Source organism: Jaculus jaculus, chromosome 21 (genome assembly GCF_020740685.1).
Source record: "Jaculus jaculus isolate mJacJac1 chromosome 21, mJacJac1.mat.Y.cur, whole genome shotgun sequence".
Classification (NCBI taxonomy): Eukaryota; Metazoa; Chordata; class Mammalia; order Rodentia; family Dipodidae; genus Jaculus; species Jaculus jaculus.
In genome coordinates, this window is record NC_059122.1 from 1,997,298 (window position 1) to 2,018,004 (window position 20,707).

The window sequence follows — 20,707 nt, forward strand, 5'->3', positions numbered from 1 at the left end:
GCTTTGACATAATATATCACAATTCCCAGCCTGCTGCAGAAGCAACGTCTGCCTGTCTGGGTGTGCCAAATTCTCCTTGATAATGATAAATGCCCCCCTTCCAAAAAAAAAAAAAAAAACATTATGGCCAAATATATCCTTTCCTTCCATATGCTACTTCTGGATGGGTTTTTCTGCTTAGCAACAGGAAGGTTACTTCAACAAGTGTCTTACTAATATTACCCCACCCTGTGTCAGAAATATTTTAGTGCTCTTTTCATCTTGTTTAAAATCAACAATTGTGCACACAAACATGACAATTTATTTTTGGTATCTGTGCTGTTAAATTATTTTGTTTAATGTATGCTGTTCATTTATGTATTTTTTTTAACTTAGGATCCATTGTCATTCAGAGATGTGGCCATTGATTTCTCTCCGGAGGAGAGGAAATTCCTGCACTGTGCTCAGTGGAATTTGTATAGAGATGTGATGTTGGAAAATTACAGAAACCTTGTTTCTCTGGGTGAGGATTTAATTACATATTGAATTCCTGAATTCTAATTTCTTCCTTTTTTCTGCACATCTGTGTGGTGTTTATGAGGTGTGATATGTTTGTATACTGTATGTACATGTGTGTACAGATGTTGACATACTGAATATGCATGTGGAGGGCAAAAAAAGAACATCGGGTATCCTCTATCACTATTATACTTTATTTCCTTGAGATAAATTCTTTCACTGAACTTGAGCTATTACTTTAAAAAAATATTTAAAAAATATTTTTAAAATATTTTTTTAAATTTATTTGACAGACGGTGGGGGGGGGGGAGAGAGGGCACACCAGGGCTTCCAACCATTGCAAACAAACTCCAGATGCTTGTGTTCCCTGGCTAACGTGGGTCCTGGGGAATCGAACCTGGGTCCTTTGGCTTTGCAGGCAGCCACCTTAACTGCTAAGCCATCCCTCCAGCCCACTTTTTCTCTTTTTGGTCAGACTGGCTGACCAATGAGTTGTAGTAATTCTCTGGACTTTGCCCCCCACCATAGGACTGGTTTTATAGGCATTTGTGGCTCTTGATGGTTATCTTTGATGCCATAGAACAGGTGTTGTTCTCCAGCTGAATCCAGTAGAGTGTCCAAGACACAGAGGTACCACAAAGAGGGCAGGCCCACCAGCAGTGACAGTGAGGGTTAGTAGGGCCACTGAGACACATGGACCAGGGAGCCAGGGTCTGGCATGGTACCACAGGTGGTAGGTGAAAGCGGCTGTCATGCTACGCTCCAGGAGCCCATGGCACAGAGCTCATGCAGCAGCGGCAGAATTTGCTGCTGGCGGATATACCTGGCTTCAAACATCACCCCCTCCCCCCGCAACGTGCTTGTATCATAACAGCTGGGCAGACACAGGAGAAAACTCAGATTAGCTGCCTCTGGCTGTCCTCAGTCACTGCTAGTGACTTCCCCGAAATGGCTCTGAGCCTAGACCACAGCCAGGGCCGCCCTGCCTCCCAGCAGCTGCATTCAGCTCTTTGCCATAGGACAGGTCTCTGTCTCTCATGGCATTTCTCCATTGTTATGCTCCTCCTACTAAGTTGTTAGCTCAGTGTCAACTTTTAATCTCCTTCTTTTGTAGACTATCGCATAGATCTTATCTTGGCATTACTAAGTTTCAGATTACCAACCTCTTAATTTTTCCTTAAAAGAAGTAATCTGGGGCTGGAGAGATGGCTTAGTGGTTAAGCGCTTGCCTGTGAAGCCTAAGGACCCCGGTTCGAGGCTCGGTTCCCCAGGTCCCACGTTAGCCAGATGCACAAGGGGGCGCACGCGTCTGGAGTTCGTTTGCAGAGGCTGGAGGCCCTGGTGCGCTCATTCTCTCTCTCTCCCTCTATCTGTCTTTCTCTCTGTGTCTGTCGCTCTCAAATAAATAAATAAATAATAATTAAAAAAAAAAAGAAGTAATCTGAAACTTACTAGGAGGTTGGTTTAAGTACAAGTAAGATTTTTTTTTTTTTGTATTTTTCTTGTGTTTTTAAGTTCTTTGGTTATTTTGAAAGTGTGCATCCTTGCCTTTAATGGTAATTTTAGGAACTGAGTGGCAAAATCATCAAGAATAAAACGTAAGGTTGCTAGGCATGGTGGTGCATGCCTTTAATCCCACCACTTGGGAGGCAAAGGTAGGAGAGTTGCTGTGAGTTTGAGGTTGCCCTGAGACTACATAGTGCATTCCAGGTCAGCCTGAGCTACAATGAAACCCTACCTTGAATAATCAAAATAAATAAACTTAGGTAAAACTTTTACTAGGTTTCATTATAGTTTTATACTTTTAAGTTGAGCTCACGATCTGAATTTTTAAAATTCTTCCTACATATTCTTATTTCTACCAGATAATATTTAGAGAAATAGTTTTTGTGATAGCTAATCTCTGATTGCCAACTTCACATGATTTAGGGTCACCAGGAAACAAATCACTGGCCATATCTGTAAGGTATTTTCTAGACCATATGAAGGACCAATCCTAACCGTGGGCTGCACCATCCAGTAGGCTGGTTTCCTGGACTGTATGAAAGGAGAAAGGTAACTGAGCTCTCAGCATTCACTAATACCTACTTCTCCTCTGTGGCTGTGACCATGTCATACAGTCTCTTTGTCACTGCCATGCTTTTCCCACAGGGATAAATTCTACCATCTGGAAACCTAAGCCACGCCAAAATAAACCCTTTTAGCTATCATACCTTGCTTCTAGTTGGATATTTTCTCCCCAGCAACCTGAAAGTAGCTGATACAGAAAATTGGTACTGAGACATTGGTACAATACTAGAATAAACCTGGCGATGTGGCTCTTAGTACTGGAATAGCATTGTTAAATCCTGGGAGAATAACAAGCAAGTTGAATATTTTTCTCTTCCAAACAGGTATTCCTTTCTCTAAGCCAAAGCTGATCACGTTTCTGGAACAAAGAAAAGCACTTCCAAGTATGACGAGAGGAGCAGCAGTAGCCATATGCCAAGGTACAGAGGAACGAAGGAATCACAGGGGAGAGGAGGTCTAGGATCCGGTGGAAACTGGGCATTAAAGTGTGGATCTAGAAGCCCCTTACAGTGGAGATCATGCTTCAGGAGTCTCCATTTAGTCCTGTTGCTATCAGAGATCGTCTCTGCCCAGCACTTACTAGCATGGGTTTAGTCCCTTTGCTTCTTTCCTCCGGTGACCACCTGCATGCGCTTACAATGACTTGAAAGTCCTTGCCTCGCCCGTGAGGATACCCATCATGGCAGACTTTATTGTGCTTTTCAGGCCTTGAGAAGGTTCATATTTCTAAAGTCAAACCATTGTAATAGTGTGATAACAAAAATTCTCTAACTTTATTTATGTGCTCTTTGATTGAAATTATCTCATCAGGGCTCTGTAAATAAATATTCATAATGAATGTTTTTCTCCCATACTTACGTGTCTATGATTTAAATTCATTTCAGTACTAGCTATAAACTCTACACACTTAAGGATATTTGGGTATAGTTGATCATGATTTTGGAACTCACGATTCTCTTCTTTTCCAGTTCCCTTGTGCTATTTTTTTTTTTAACCTAGGTTACCTCCCATCAGTTTGTAATACAATTAGATGGAACCTATAAGTTATTTTGATGTTACTTTTCATTAGCGTATTCTTTCCTTATTGTTCTTTTCTTCCCATTGTACCCCCGGCTGACATGGAATTCACTATATAATCTCAAAATGACCTTGAACTCATAGCGATCCACCTTTCTCAGCCTCCCAAGTGCTGGAATTAAAGGACTGTGCCACTATGCCTGGCTATTACTGGATTCTTTAGGTCTATAGGAGATACTGAAATCTCTATGTCTCATAGATCGATTCCAATAGAATACTGCATTTCACTTGCCTGCATAGATATTCCTGTATCATGCCATTTATCTTTGCTTCATTGGATACATATTTTTTTTAATCCTGCTAAATAGATGTTCCTAGACATAATTAAAATTTATTCATCTATTTATAGATACATTGCCTTTATCATATCTGATATAATGGTATATTTGACAATTTTTCATATTCTGTTATATATTTCAGTTTTGTTTTTTAAATTATTTATTTGAAAGAGAGAAAAAGGCAGATAATGAGACAGAGAAGGGGTCCTGTAGGGCCTCCAGCCACTGCAAACAAACTCCAAATGTATGCACCACCTTGGCATCTGGTTTATGTGGATCCTGGAGAAGTGATTCTGGGTCCTTTGGCTTTGCAGGCAAGCACTTTAACCACCATCTCTGCAGCTCATTTCAGTTGTTTTAATTGTAATGGAAACATGTAACATAAAACTTACTATTGTAAGTATTCCTTTCAGATTCTTAGCCACCATGTTTTGAAACTTCTTCGCTTTCAGAACTAAACACTATGCATATGGAAACTTGAGTATTTCTGTCTCCACCCAACCAGTCACTGTCCCCGTACTTCATGTTTTACAAGTTTAGCTACTTCAGTTCTTGTATACATCTAGTCATTCAATACCTGTCTTTCTGTAAAAAGTTATATCATTAATTATAAATGTTAAAAGTTGTCCTTACTATTGATTTTACCATTCACTTGCCTTAGTTAGATGGATATTCTGTCATTTGTATATTCCATATTGTCTCTATCTTCTCAGTTGCATGGAAGTTTACATTGTTTTTACTTGTTGTATTTTTTGGATTATCCTGCAATGATTATATGTCTACAAATTATTACCACCCCCCCCCCTTTTGTGGATTTTCAAGGTTTTGCTCTAGCCCAGGCTGACCTGGAATACACTATGTATTCTCAGAGTGCCCTTGAACTCATGGCAGTCCTACTTCTGCCTTCCAAGTGCTGGGATTAAAGGAGGGTCCCGCCACATCCAGCTCTGCTATTACCATTTTTGTGAGGGTAAATTATGTAGAACTATTAAATAACTGCATATAAATAATGTGGCTAAGCATTTATTAACTCTATAACTTTTATTCAACAGATACAAAACCCCATAAATGTAAAGAATGTGGAAAGGGCTTTGAATGGAACTTTCTCCTTATTCAGCATCAGAGAATTCATACTGGAGAGAAGCCCTACAAATGTGAAGAATGTGGTAAAGGTTTTAATTGTTCTTCAAGACGCAAGCAACACCAAAGAATTCACACTGGAGAGAAGCCGTACAAATGCAGAGAGTGCAGCAAAGCCTTTAATAATTGTTCAGCTCTTGCTCAACACCGAAGAATCCACACTGGAGAGAAACCATACAAATGCAGAGAATGTGGCAAGGCCTTTACTGTTTCTTCAGCTCTGGCTCGGCATCAGAAAATCCACACTGGAGAGAAACCCTACAAATGTGGAGATTGTGGCAAAGCCTTTGCTGTATTCCCAGAGCTTAACCAACACCAGAGAATTCATACTGGAGAGAAACCGTATAAATGTGATGAATGTGGTAAGGCCTTTAAATCCCACTCAGCGTTTTCTAAGCACCAAAGAACTCACACTGGAGAGAAACCCTACAAATGTGAATATTGTGGGAAAGCCTTTAGCTGTTCTTCAAGCCGTAAGCAACATCAAAGAACTCATACTATTGAGAAACCCTACAAGTGTGAAGAATGTGGCCAGGCTTTTAAGTGTCCTTCATACCTGTATCGACATCAGAAAATTCATAGTGGTGAAAAACCCTTCAAATGTGAAGAATGTGGCAAGACCTTTCTCTGCTCTTCAAACCTTAACTATCATCAGAAACTTCACACTGGAGAGAAGCCCTACAAATGTGAAGAGTGTGGCAAAGCCTTTACTATTTACTCAACCCTCACCAGACATCAGAGGATTCATACCGGAGAAAAGCCTTATAAATGCAAAGAGTGCGATGCAGCCTTTAACCTTTCTGCAAACCTAATTCGACACCAAACAATTCATACGGGTGAAAAGCCCTACGTATGCAAACAGTGCGGTAAAGCCTTTAATTATTCTTCAAGCCTGTCTCAACACCTAAGAATCCACTCCGGAGAGAAGCCGTATAAATGCAACGAATGTGGCAAGACGTTTAAGTCTTCTTCATATCTGAATTATCGTCATAGATGCCACCCTGGAGAGAAGCCCTATAAGTGTGAGGAATGCGGCAAAGCCTTCAGTTACTGTTCAGCCTTTATTCAACACTACAAAACTCACACTAGAGAAAACCCCTAATGCAAGGAGTGTGGAAATGCCTTTTGTAATAGTTAACTGTTTTCTTTTTTTAAAGAAAATACTTAGCATAAGAAATAATTATGTGGTGAAATTTTACTCATCAGTAATTCAAATTTGAAAGAATCTTATTCCATGCAAAGATGGAAAGTGTTAACCATTGATCCACATTTATGCAATGTAAAAAAATTCATACATGAGAAAAACCTTAAACATTCAACGTGGCAAAACCTTTTATTCTGCATGCTTTATTGTTAGAGAATTTACAGTGTTGATAAACCTTGCAAATATTATGTGGCTTTCATTGAACATAGCAGAATTCACACTAGAAGAAAATATTAGAAATGTGGGAAAGCTTTTAATAATAGGTCTACATCTAATCAACACCAAAAAATTCAAACTAGAACCTATGTCAATGCAAAGAAGCTTGAGACAAACCCCCAAATCAAATTATGTGGCAAGTTCTTTATCTTTTATCCCATAACATGCATTTGCCTAGTTGAGAATTCCTGACAATACAGACAGTGTGGTAAGGCTTGCCATGGCAGATTGAGCCTCATTACCCTTCAGTAAATTCATGTTGAACAGAAAGCGTATACATGTAGTCAGTCTGGAGTTAACTGTGTCTAATAGGCATTCATGAAAAGGATAAAGGAGCTAATATATTGGAGACATGTAAGTGGAAAGGGTGTGGAAAAGGTTGTTCTGTACTCAGAACTTCGTGGATTTAAGGAACTTACAAATCTGATGAATATCTGGATTGTGGCAAAAACATGGGATATAGCATATAGTTTACAGTACATCGTTTCATGAGTTCTCCTTCAAGAGTGTGTTTGCTTCTTTTATTTCTTTGACTGTACTTATGCTTTTGAATTTTCTGGCTTTTTTTTTTTAATCTAGGTCAGTCTCATTGGAGGCCATTTCTGTTACATTCATCATTTTTGGTGGAATTATATTGCCTTGGTTTGTGTGTGTGTGTATGTGTTTCTTGTATTATGATGGAGAGATTTTTGCATCCTGAGTTATTTCAATGCTTGGGTTTCATGGTTATCATCTGTATTCTTAGACATGTAAAGAAGGAGCCATATTTTTCAGGGTAGGAACTCAAGGTTCAGGGTGTGACTCCTATATTGCACCCAGAATAAAAGTAGGAGTGGCCCCAACTGTTGGATCTAACTGCTATGCAATTTTTCTTTTGATTTCAGAAATTGCTGGTGGGTAAAAGAACAAGTCTGGTAGAAATATGCTAGAGTTTTGGTTATTTAGAGGTGGAAACAGTGTAAGGTGAATTACTGCAAGGACTAGTGTTAACTCTGAAAAGAGACGGAGGGCTTTAATATATCTGGGAGAGGGATGTTGGGTACTGTTTGTTTCTGCAGAAGTTGTTAAGTCTACAGAAGGCTGTACTTATGGAGAATAAGGAGGGGGAACGAGGAGAGGGTGTGGAAAAAGGGTTGGAAAGAAAAGGAAGGTAAAAAGTTGGGGGTTGAAAAGTTGTTGAAAGACTCTAGTAGTAGACTGGAGAAAAAAAAATAGGGCAAACCTAAAATCCAACTTACTAATATGAAACACAAACTATCATGGAGTATGTCTGCTCTATTGGTGTGTTAGTTTGAATGTATGACCCCATAGACTCAGGTGTTTTATTAAAACTGAGCTTACAACATGAGGCCTGAAGAAGCAGGTGCCTGCTACAGTGGGTGTGTCCCTGGGGGCAGATCTTGATGTCCAGCTGTAATGTGTGTTGGGAGGAGGATCCTGACTCCAGCCTAAGGTGTATAGAGAGCAGTTTGAGCTCTGGCTGTTGATGTTTGCTGGTATTGGTGTTTGCTGGATGTTTGATGGTGTCTGTCCCCTTAAATCTGTGAAATGGACCCAGCTTCTTCTGCCATTTTTTGTGTCCATCTTGAATTTGTAAGTCTAAAATAAATCCTTTCCTCCTATAAGCTACTTTTAGTTGAGTGCTTGTCCCACAATGTGAGGCTGAGCTGCAGATTCAATGTAATACCAATCAAAATTCTGAAAGTATTCCTGATAGAAACAGAAAAAAAAAAATTCATTTGGACACACAAAACACCTCAGATGTACAAAAGCCAAAAAATTATACTGGAGGTATGACTGATTTCAAGATATATTACAGACACATAGTAAAAGAAAACAGAGTAGTAATTGAAGAAAAACAGATATGGGGCTAGAGAGATGGCTTAGCTCTTAAGGTGTTTGCCTGAAAAGCCAAAGCACCCTGGTTCAATTCCCCAGGACCCACATAAGCTACATGCACAATTAACAATATAAAGCTATAATATTTCCCAAATAGATCCAGAACAAAGTGAATATGTCTACTCTCACAACTTTTATATGGTGCTGAGGCAACAGTTAGCGTCTCCTGATAAAAAGAAAGGAGAGGCACCTAAGAAAGGAGGGGAGAAGTAAAATGATTTATATTTCCTTCTGACACGATTGTATAGGTACAACACCCCAAAGATTCAACCAAAAATAATCAGAACTAAGTACTCAAGTTCATGAATATTCAGAATATAAAAATCAACATTTAAAAACATTAAGAATAGCTAGGGAGTCTGCTTAGCATGGTAAGTGGGCTTCCTAGGCAAACATGAGGGCTTAGAGGGACCAAGGCTGACTGAGTTTGATATCTCAGAAACCATGAAAATAGCTGGACAGGATCATGCTTGTCTACAACCACAGTAATTTAGGGGGCAAGGACTAGTAAAAACTAGGGCTTCTTTTTATTGTTCATTTGTTTCTTTGTTTGAGGTAGGGTCTCACTTTAGGTCTGGCTTACCTGGAATTCGCCATGTAGTCTCAGGGTGGCCTTGAACATGCAGCAATCCTCCTACCTAAGCCTCCTGAGTGCTGGGACTAAAGGCATGCGCCACCACATCCATCAACATTAGGGCTTCTGAAAAGAGTAGCTTCAAGTTTGGACACAGGCTGTCTCAAGGAAATATGTTGATGAGTGATAGATCTACATATCTTTCTTTGTGTTTTAAAAATCATTTAGTTAGCTAGTTATTTGAGAGAGAATTGTAACGCCAGGGCCTCCAGCCTCTGCCTGCATTACCTTATACATCTGGCTTATGTGGGTACTGGATAATCAAACATGGGTCCTTAGGCTTCACAGGCAAGTATCTTAACTACTAAGCCATCTCTCCAGCCCTGATATGTTCTTTAACTTGATTTTATAGTGTAGTATTTCATAATAAATGTCTGAGTCTATATTCATGAGAGCATGATTATATTTCAAGCTATGTCAGTTATTTGCATGCATTAAAAACAAGTTATGCCGGGCGTGGTGGCGCACGCCTTTAATCCCAGCACTCGGGAGGCAGAGGTGGGAGGATCGCCGTGAGTTCGAGGCCACCCTGAGACTACATAGTGAGTTCCAGGTCAGCCTGGACTAGAGTGAGACCCTACCTTGAAAAACCAAAAAATAAAAGTAAAAATAAATTTAAAAAAAAAACAAGTTACTATCTGTATATTAAAATATATAAAAGGCTGGAGAAATGGCTTAGCAGTTAAGGTGCTTTCCCATGAAGCCAAATAACTCAGGTTCAATTCCCCAGGACCCATGTTCGCCAGATGCACAAGTTGGCACACGCATCTGGAGTTCATTTGCAATGGTGAAGGCCCAGCACCCCCATTCTCTCTCTCTTTTTCTCTCCATCCCTCAAATAAATCAAATAAATAATAAATAAATTTATAAAAATCTATAAAGATAGGCCCGGGGATGGTGACACATGCCTTTAATCCCAGCACTCAGGAGGCAGAGATAGGAAGATCACGGTGAGTTCAAGGCCAGCCTGGGACTACAGAGTGAATTCCAGGTCAGCCTGGGCTGGCTAGAGTGAGACCTTACCTCAAAACAAACACAGATATACCCCTCACCAAACCAAAAACAAAACAAAAATTATAAAGATAATATGGATAGGGCTGGGGAGGCAGTTCAAGTGCTTTCTTGCAAAGCGTGCTGGCCCAGGTTCGGTTCCCCAGCACCCACATAAAGTTAGATGGATACTGATGCACACACCTGTGATCCCACCATGCTTGTGCCAAACGGGAGGCAGAGGCAGAGGCAGAGGCAGGAGAACCCTAAGCTATAGCTATCTGTCCAGCTGCTCTGACTTTTTCTTTTTCTTTTTCTTTTTCTTTTTTTCTTTCTTTTCTTTTTTTTTTTTTTTTTTTTTGGTTTTTCGAGGTAGGGTCTCACTGTAGCCCAGGCTGACCTGGAATTCACTATGGAGTCTCAGGGTGGCCTCGAACTCACAGTGATCCTCCTACCTCTGCCTCCCGAGTGCTGGGATGAAAGGCGTGCGCCACCACACCCGGCCTTGCTCTGATTTTTCTTTGCAGTCTTGCAGTTTGTTCTCATTGGCAAGAGACCTTGTCACAAAGAGGGTGGAAAACAGACCTAGAAATTTTCTTCTTTCTTTTACACACACACCATGGTAGGTGTGTCACCCTGACACATACATCGACACACACGAATAAACAAAATAATCTGTCATGTTTTCAATTTTGCTTGACACTTTTTAACTTGACATATTGGTAATAATCTAATGAAATTCTGTTATCAAAGTTGGAAATGTTGGTAGGTAAAGCCAGTAATGGAGTCACTGAATAAAGCAAAAGATATAATTTGATCACTAAGTAGCAGTAAAGATCTAGCTCCTCCCAGCACTTTCCCCCCATATTTTCTCTTTTAGCTTCTTCAAAACCTGAGGGCTCCTAATGCCTTTTTCTTCTTGTTTTTTTCCTCAAATATTTTTATTTATTTGGGTGAGAAAGAGGCACAAGAGGGGAGAGAAGGGGCATGCTAGGACCTGTAGCCACTGCAACAAATTCCAGATGCATGCTCGACTACCTTGTGTATCTGGCTTACATGGGTCCTGGGGAATCGAACCTGGCTTTGCAGGAAAATGCCTTAACTGCTAAGCCATCTCTCCAGCTCCCGAATGCCTATTTCATTTTAACAACATGGTGTTCCAAACAGGACAATGATGAAATGAGAAGAAAAGGCTGTATTTCCAAGATTTTAGAGCCATGGCTTTGCCTCTGTGGTAGATACATCATTCCAGAAAGCTTTTTTTTTTCTACTAATACATGAATGAATGACACCTGCCCACACACTTCATGTTCATGTCATTTAATTTTGTTTCCATATAGTATGATCTGTACCATGTATTGTGTTAATTAACAAAATCAGGTATAGTTCTTGGAATTTATTTCAATAGTGGGGATTTAACTCATGGTCCTCACATGTTAGGCAAGCACTCTACCCTGAGCTAGAATTGCAACTGCTTAATGACGTTTTAAAAAAAAATGTTTGTGGGAGGGGGGCTGGAGAGATGGCTTAGGGGAAGCGCTTGCCTGTGAAGCCTAAGGACCACGGCTTGAGGTTCGATTCCCCAGGACCCATGTTAGCCATATGCACAAGGGGGCGCACGCGTCTGGAGTTTGTTTGCAGAGGCTGGAAGCCCTGGCGCGCCCATTCTCTCTCTCTCCCTCTATCTGTCTTCCTCTCTGTGCCTGTCACTCTCAGATAAATAAATAAATAAATGAACAAAAAAATATTAAAAAAAAATGTTTGTGGGCTGGGGGGGTGGGGCTGGAGAGATGGCTTAGGGGAAGCGCTTGCCTGTGAAGCCTAAGGACCACGGCTTGAGGTTCGATTCCCCAGGACCCACGTTAGCCATATGCACAAGGGGGCGCACGCGTCTGGAGTTCGTTTGCAGTGGCTGGAGGCCCTGGAGCACCCATTCTCTCTCTCTGCCTCTTTCTTTGTCTGCCGCACCCAAATAAATAAAAAATAAACAACAAAAAAATTTAGAAAGAATGTTTGTGGGAGGGCTGGAGAGATGGCTTAGTGGTTAAGTGCTTACTCCTTACTTCAGCTCAAAATGTCTTCAAAGAAGTTACAAGTCTACCGGCACAGTCAGCTTTTGTCTCTGTCCCTGAGTGGGTGGACTTGTAACAGGACAGACATGTGGAAGCGGTAAGACATAGACCCTCATTGTATGTGGCACTGTTGTCCTGCTCCGTGGGCAGAGGTAGCAGAATATGTCACAGGCAGCCCTAGCAACAGGGTCGATTTCATCTTGAACTCTTATATATCACCGTCCAATAAAGTCGCCCTTTAAAGTATTCATTGGCACGTGTTTTCCCATTTGTGTTTGCTAATGACAATTTTGAGAAGATAAATATACCTTGAAACTCTTATGCCATGCATAAAATCCAAACCCAAGTGATGCTTATAAAAGATTAAAATATATTAAATACATTGAAAATGCACTATAATGATGTGGAGATCAAGCTGTGCCCTGATTTCAGCTACTCCATATTTTGTAAAAGAATGGTGTTTTCCAGCCTTGCCTTAGTCTGAGAGACTTAATTTTACACGGAGCTCTTTGACTTGACTTTTATGGTAGAGGATGTTGATACACTTGGTTGAATGCAGAAATTGGACCATCTGTCTGCTATCTCATACACATTATGAAATGAGAAGTAAACTATTCCTGGAACTATAAATGGTACTAGCCTATACATTTATTCCGACTTAGACCTGTACAGGCATATGAGCATAGTAAAGTCATATCAGGAAAACCAGGTCCAAGAACATATTGGACATACAAATCCAAATAAAGTGTACAGTTCCCTCACCTAGACCTCATAAAAATGGTCACCTAACACTGTCATGACACACTGCTCTGGTCCCATATTCTTAGTATTTCAACCCCAGGTATGGTCAGTACCTCAAGCCCTCCAGAGTGCCAAGAAGAATCTATTTTCAAGGGAAGCAGCCAAAATGCTTATGATGAAAACCAGGGCTCACTTATGAAATGGTCCATTTCATTTACTATACAACATTACTAAGAACCTTGTGAGGAGTTAAAGCCAAGTATGGCAGGAAAGGGTTTGGGTCTGAGGATAATGGATTTAGATTTAGTTTCGTGGGCCAAAGAGTTGATTTAATGTGAGGAAAGAGAATGGTCGGCATGGGGGTGAGGCAGGAGGATTCAAATTCCTTACTAAGGGAATAGAGGTGGAAGTGCTTTTATATATTAAGGCTTTTCAGAAAGGGAGAGGATCTGTCACATGTCTCCCCCAGCCCTGGTGCTGTAGGGCTTAATCAATTTTGAAAACTGCAGCTAGTTTATTCCAATAGCTTGGGCCTTGTCTGCACACAGCTGTTGGGAGAGGGAGAAGGGGAAACCTTAAAATCTAATGCACTCCCTGTGTGCCATCTGATGCATAAGACAGAGAGCTCAAGTGATGACTTTTCTTTTCCTATAACAAACAAAACCTCTACCTAGAACTCCATGTCCTCTAGGTACCGCATCAAACCTCTCTTCCTGAGCTGCTTCTACCAAGAGCTGCTGCTGGCAGCTGTGTCAGTTGACTTACTCCAAGTCCACTACCTTCTCCATGCTCCTCCCACTGACTGTCCTTTAGAGGATGCAGGGCTTTGTGCCTTCTCATGCAATGGTTACATCGCACCTGGCCTTTCTTACCACTCGGCAGCAACATCATCTGCTAACCCACCTTATCTCTTGCAATATTCACTGCTTCCCTTGGTCAGGGTCAGTATAAATGCCACCTGCTGACAGTGTCAGACCCTAAGAAGCCAAGCACAGGAGCCTCATGATCACTCACCCCACTACCCTCTATTTGCATCCATCACCCCAACTGGCCGTCACTTTATGAGTGGTGCATTTTACTTGCTGATTAGTTTGCTGCTTGCCTGTCACCTGTGTGTTCTCCGGGAGCGCAGGACAGTGCCATTTTGTTCACTTAATACTCTCAGTGTTTCAGACTGTGAAAGTGGAACAAATATTAGCAACTTCATGAGTAAAATGAACTGCAAGTATAATGAGAAAATGATCATTTTAAATGAAACTATAACTGCTCTGTGGTAGGTTGAATTGTACGGCCGTATACATGAAGTGTTTTATTAAAGCTTGTCACTTGGGCAGCCAGGCATGGTGGCACGCCTTTAATCTCAGCACTCAGGAGGCAGAGGTAGGAGGATCCCTGTGAGTTCGAGGCCACCCTGAGACTACATAGTGAATTCCAGGCCAACCTGGACTAGAGTGAAACCCTATCTCAAAAAACCAAAACCTGGGCTGGAGAGATGGCTTAGCGGTTAAGCGCTTGCCTGTGAAGCCTAAGGACCCCGGTTCGAGGCTCGGTTCCCCAGGTCCCACGTTAGCCAGATGCACAAGGGGGCGCACGCGTCTGGAGTTCGTTTGCAGTGGCTGGAAGCCCTGGCGTGCCCATTCTCTCTCTCTCCCTCAATGTGTCTTTCTCTCTGTGTCTGTAGCTCTCAAATAAATAAATAAATAAATAATGAACAAAAAACCAAAACCAAAAACCAAAAGCAAGCAAACAAACAAACAAAAAGCCCAAACAAACAAACAACAACAACAAAAAAGCTTGTAACTTGGAAATTTAGGCTCCTGGCTGGAGGAGGTATCACAGGGAGCAGATGCTGGGGTCCAGCCCAAAGATGTGTTTGGGGCTTGGATCTGATTTCCAACCCAAAGGTATGCAGGGAGCAGTGAGTTCTGGGGCCCCTGCTGCTTTTGGTGGTTGCTGGCCTCCAGCCACCACAAACAAACTCCAGACACATACTCCACCCTGTGCGTTTGGCTTACGTGGGTTCTGGGGAATCAAACCTGGGTCATTTGGTTTTGCAGGCAAGCACCTTAATTGCTAAGCCATCTCTACAGCCCACGGCATTCTTTTTTTTTTTTTTTAAATATTTTTTTTTGTTCATTATTTATTTATTTATTTGAGAGTGACAGACACAGGGAGAAAGGCAGATAGAGGGAGAGAGAGAGAATGGGCGCGCCAGGGCTTCCAGCCTCTGCAAACGAACTCTAGACGCGTGCGCCCCCTTGTGCATCTGGCTAACGTGGGACCTGGGGAACCGAGCCTCGAACCGGGGTCCTTAGGCTTCACAGGCAAGCGCTTAACCGCTAAGCCATCTCTCCAGCCCAAGCCCACAGCATTCTTGTGACACACTAACTTGCGGAGGGAAGGAAACAGGTCTGACTGTCAAAATGTGACAAGCATTGGTTCCTACACTGCATTAAATGTTCTGTTTGTGCCTATGATTCTAGGAATTCTTCCATGCACTATTTTTTTTAATTAATTAATTTATTTATTTGAGAGCGACAGACACAGAGAGAAAGGCAGATAGAGGGAGAGAGAGAGAGAATGGGCGCACCAGGGCTTCCAGCCTCTGCAAACGAACTCCAGATGCGTGCGCCCCCTTGTGCATCTGGCTAACGTGGGACCTGGGGAACCAAGCCTCAAACCGGGGTCCTTAGGCTTCACAGGCAAGCGCTTAACCGCTAAGCCATCTCTCCAGCCCCCATGCACTATTTTACAACAGATATGTTTTGCAGTCTTGTCTTTGAACAATCAGAGATTGCCAGTGTAATGAAAGAATATATTTCATTTGACTATATTACATAACAAAGTGCTGCAAAGTTTTAAATTATCCAAACTGAAAATAATATATATTATGAAAAATCAATAAGCAGTAGCAATGATGCTAAGTATCATCTTTCTGATTAAAGGTATGAAAAAAGTATTTATAAAAAGAAAAGACTGAAATTAAGACTTTAAACAAGCTGCCCAAAATTAACAAGAATCAGGCTGGAGAAATGGCTTAGCGGTTAAGCGCTTGCCTGTGAAGCCTAAGGATCCCGGTTCGAGGCTTGATTCCCCAAGACCCACGTTAGCCAAATGCACAAAGGGGGCACACGCATCTGGAGTTCATCTGCAGTGGCTGGAGGCCCTGGCACACCCATTCTCTCTATCTGCCTCTTTCTCTCTCTGTCTGTTGATCTCAAATAAATAAATAAAAATGAACAAAAAAAGTTAACAAGAATTAATGAGCATTGAAGGGTTGGCTGGCCTCCAGGAAAGCAGAAAGACCCAAAGCAAGCAAGATTGAGAATGGATATTTTGAACTTAAGTGATTGGTGGCGGGCACTGTGGTGGTTACCTGCTGCGCCACCTCATGCTTCAGGTTGAGCTCCGGTGCATCCTGCTGATTCCTGTTCATCAGGATCATGCACAGGGCTTGGTCTGTGCTGCTGCCCTGCAATGGAACATGGAGTATTCTCCTAGCCTTCCACCTGGACATATACAGCTGTGTGGTTATCACAGCTGTGGGGTGACTTGTAAATTGATCCCGTCCAAACTGAATATGCACATAGGTTTCATTTTACATATCTTCTGAAGTTCCCGTCTCTGATGGTTAATCTCGGTTCTCAAGTTGAGATTTCAAATCACCTAGGAGACAAACTTCTGGTCATGTCTGTGAGAGAATTTCTAGCCCAGGTTAATGGAGATGAGGAGACGAATGTTAAATGTGGGCTAAATGTACTTTCTTTCTTTTTTTTTGTTTGTTTATTTTTATTTATTTGAGAGTGACAGACAGAGAGAAGGAGGTAGAGAGAGACAGACAGAGAATGGGTGTGCCAGGGCTTCCAGCCACTGCAAACGAACTGCAGACACGTGCGCCCCCTTGTGCATCTGGCTAACGTGGGTCCTGGGGAATTGGGCCTCGAACCGGGGTCCTTAGGCTTCGCAGGCAAGCGCTTAACCGCTAAGCCATCTCTCCAGCCCCTAAATGTACTTTCCATAGGCTACAGCGCTGAACAGAGTCAGTGTAGACAGGGAACTGCATTCAACACCAGCATTCATTGCTGTTTCCTGACTGTACATGCAATGAGACAAACTCTCTCAAAACTTGCCCACCTGTGTATTCCATGTCATGGTGGAATACATGCTCAAACTCTGAACCAAAACAAATTCTTCATCAAGTGTCTTTTGTCAGGTAGTTTATTGGAGCAATAAGAAATGTGACTAATGTGGAACACTGATGTGAAGAATTTAAAGCAGTGGCTTAAAAAGTGATTTTTAGGCTTTTGAAGCTGTAGAAGAGTTTGGGAAGTTTGGGCTAGATAGTACCCAGAATTAGGTTGGGCATGCAGTTCAGTTGGTAAAGAGCTCTTCTAGCGCACACGAATCCCTGGATTAGCTCCTCTGAACTACATCAAGCCAGGAACAGAGGAGCATGGCTGTTAAGAGCAGCATTTGGGAAGCAGAGGCAGCAGGAGGGTCAGTAGTTTTGTTCAAAAGCATCATCCTCTGATACAAAAGTTTCCCTGGGATACAAAGCAAGACTCTGTTTCAAATATTAAAGTAATAAAAACACCAAGAATTCTGCAAGAAGAGATTAATGGGCCATTCTTGTGGGAATTTAGAAGACCAGAATGCTAACAGAATCAGACACTCGGCCCATAAGAATTCAGAGTGAAACAAGGACTCTATCTGGACCTGGACTAACTGACATTTCTGCTGTATTCTGGTGAGGAGCCTAACTTCACTGTGCTTGTGCACTGAGAACTTGAATAAGGCCAAATTCAAAGGCAATGGGTACTTAACTTTGCAGGAGAAAAATTCAAGAGAGGATAGCATTCAAGTTGTGGCATGGTTACTACTTCGGCTTTCATCCCTACCGCAGTGAGAGAGAAAGAGAAAAAAAAAGCGGAGCAGGAAAATATACAACTGGGTGGGTCAAAGAGTGTGAGCAAATTTAAAGCTACAGGCAAAAAGAAGTCTAAAGAGCAGCTGCAATTGTCAAGGAGATGGGCAGTATTAAAAGGAAACTTGGGGGCTTAGTGTATAAACTGCACAATTCAGATCGCCAGGCTTGGTGGAAATGCTTTGATCACTTTTGTAATCTCAGTGTGCCTATGCTGTGCAAAGGGAGGTAGGAGAATTACTCTCTCCTGTCATAGTGCTACCTTCATGCTTACCAGAAATACTGTGTTGTTATTCTGTGTGCATTATAATATAAAGACTAGTATTCCTGTCACTGAATAGTTGCTCAAAACTATGTTGAAGAGTATAAACAAGACTTAGAAAGAATAAGTAGGTTGCTTGCAATGACCAAAAAATAATTGAGTATACTCTTCCCATTGCCTAAAAATAAAATAAAATAAAATAAAATAAAATAAAATAAAATAAAATAAAATAAAAGATCTTCCTTATGGAGATATGGTCTCCCCATGTAGCTTAGGCTACCTTCCAACCCACAGCAATCCTCTTTCCCCAGCTTCCTGAATGCTGGGATTATAGGTATATGCCAATATGGCCAACATTTTCTCAGGTGATTACAAGGTATGGTCAGATATACGAGAACAGCTGCAGTTCAACCTGTCTTGTATTGTATTGCGGCATTAAATGAAGGCAAGCCACTCCTAAACTGTGGTAAGCAAACTGGACCAGTGCGATCTGCCCAGTTATTTTACTTGTAATCCTTTACATTTATTGTTGACAATTTAATATATGTGTAAAATGTAGTTTGAACATATTTCCCTCCCTTATTACTGTCTGTTATGTCCTTCCCATGTAACTGCTGGTCTCTGTCTTTCTGGTTGTTCCCTGATTTTAGATAAGGAGGCAGAAACTTTGTAAGGATCAAAGAGATAGCAAAAGTTTGAATACGCTATCAAAGAGGTAGCAGCGTCACCAGGAAGTGGTCCTGGACATCTGAAGGGCTTTAAGGGGGGGGGATTTGCTAGGGCTATAATTTAAGTATGCCTCTGGTTTGATTGGCAGGTATGGGTTATATAGGCTATTCTCCATTGAGCATGTTCCTTCCCATGATATGTCTGATTTGCATGATCGACGTGCCCAGTTATACACAGAAATAAGACGGTAAGTAGGAGATTCTTCCTAAAAGGTCATTTAGAAGACACGGTTTGCCTTACTGTGCATGCACATCCCAAACAGGCTGCCTAGTCCCCTGCTGGTGTGATCCTGGATCATCTAAGAACTAGTTTGAATGGGCACTGATCATGAATAATGGTCACTAAGGATTGGAGAAAAGTAATATTGTTTAAAGTGGAAAACATGTACAGACATGGGGGGGTCCCATGTTTCCAACAGGTTTCTGGGAACAGTATGTATGAGAAGAGTGTGTTTACGCTGAAGCCACGTCGTAACTGGCTAAGTGTTCCTGATGCCTGCTGCCTCACTTCATTCTCACCCATTTCTCTTCTTCCCTTCATGTCCCTTTTCTGCGGCACACAATAGGAGAGTGGCTGGGAATTTATTTACTGGAGCGTGGACAAACTACCAGTAACTAAAACATTTTTTTTAAATTTTTTATTTATTTATTTGAGAGCGACAGACACAGAGAGAAAGACAGAGAGAGGGGGAGAGAGAGAATGGGCGCGCCAGGGCTTCCAGCCTCTGCAAACGAACTCCAGACGCGTGCGCCCCCTTGTGCATCTGGCTAACGTGGGACCTGGGGAACCGAGCCTTGAACCGGGGTTCTTAGGCTTCACAGGTGAGCGCTTAACCGCTAAGCCATCTCTCCAGCCCTAAAACATTTTTTAAAAAATTCTTATTAGATGATTTAAATTTATACACTGACAACTAATGAAATATAAAATTCATCCAAATCAAAATGAAACTTGAGCTGGAGACATGGCTTAGTGGTTAAAGCACTTGCCTGCAAAGCCTGAGGACCCAGTTTCGATTCTTGGGCACCCATGTAAACTAGATGCACAAGGTGGCACATGCATCTGGAGTTCCTTTGCAGTGGCTACAAGTCCTGGTGCTTTCTCTTCTCTCTCTCTCTCTCTCTCAGATTAATAAAATATTTTAAAAATGAAAGTCAGTGGAAATAGTTTAATATTTTACATATATGACAAAACAGAATACCACAGCACTTTCAGTAATATTTCAGTAACATTAGAAGGTGAAATGTACCTGGGAGTAAATTTGAAAAACAATTGCTAATATAAAATAACCAAGATTTTAAGATATCTCATAAATAAGCAGCAGTTAATCCAATTAGTCATGACCTTGAAGGTTTTTAAACACAGCATAGATATCATTTACTGAGATTTTTTTCCCCCCCATCTCATGGGACTCTTTCTATTTTCAGGTAATCTACCTTCCTTTATTCTTTAGGTATATTTGAAAATTACAAGCTAAATATGTATATGAGAGAGAACATGGGATATTTCACTTAATTTACTGGGACAGAATACCCAAGCAGAAGCAGGTTATGGGAGGAAAGGATTCATTTCAGGCTTACAGTTTCAAGGGGATGGTTTTATCATGGTGGAGAAGGAATGGCAGAGCAGGTAGCTGGGGCATCACAGCTTCACACAAAGCAGGAGAGAAATCATATTTGTGAGTAGGTGCTCACTACTCAATAGGGCTGGGCTACTAATCAACACCATGATCCACCCCCAGTGACAGAACTCCAGCAAGGTTTCACTTCCCCAAAGCTCCACCATCTAGGGAGAAGGTTAATCATAAACCCCTGAGTCTTGGGGGACATTTTACATTCAAACCACTATTTTATTTTATTTTGAGGTAGGGTCTCACTCTAGTCCAGGAGGTCCTGAATCTCACTCTTTATTCCTAGGTTGGTGTTGCTGAACTCATTAGTCAAGAGGCAGATTATGTTGATTCAGTTTACACTCTT

The 20,707-nt window shown here is 41.5% G+C and overlaps 1 protein-coding gene across 1 annotated transcript in view; it reads left to right on the forward strand.

Moving 5' to 3' along the window:
• LOC101603270 (zinc finger protein 420-like) overlaps positions 1 to 7,034 on the forward strand; it is a 46,084-nt gene extending 39,050 nt beyond the window's left edge. The window contains 1 exon segment of the mRNA XM_045139163.1: positions 4,976 to 7,034. Coding sequence (XP_044995098.1) covers positions 4,976 to 6,165 — 1,190 coding nt within the window. The 3' untranslated portion in view covers positions 6,166 to 7,034.
• The last annotated feature ends 13,673 nt before the right edge of the window (positions 7,035 to 20,707 follow it).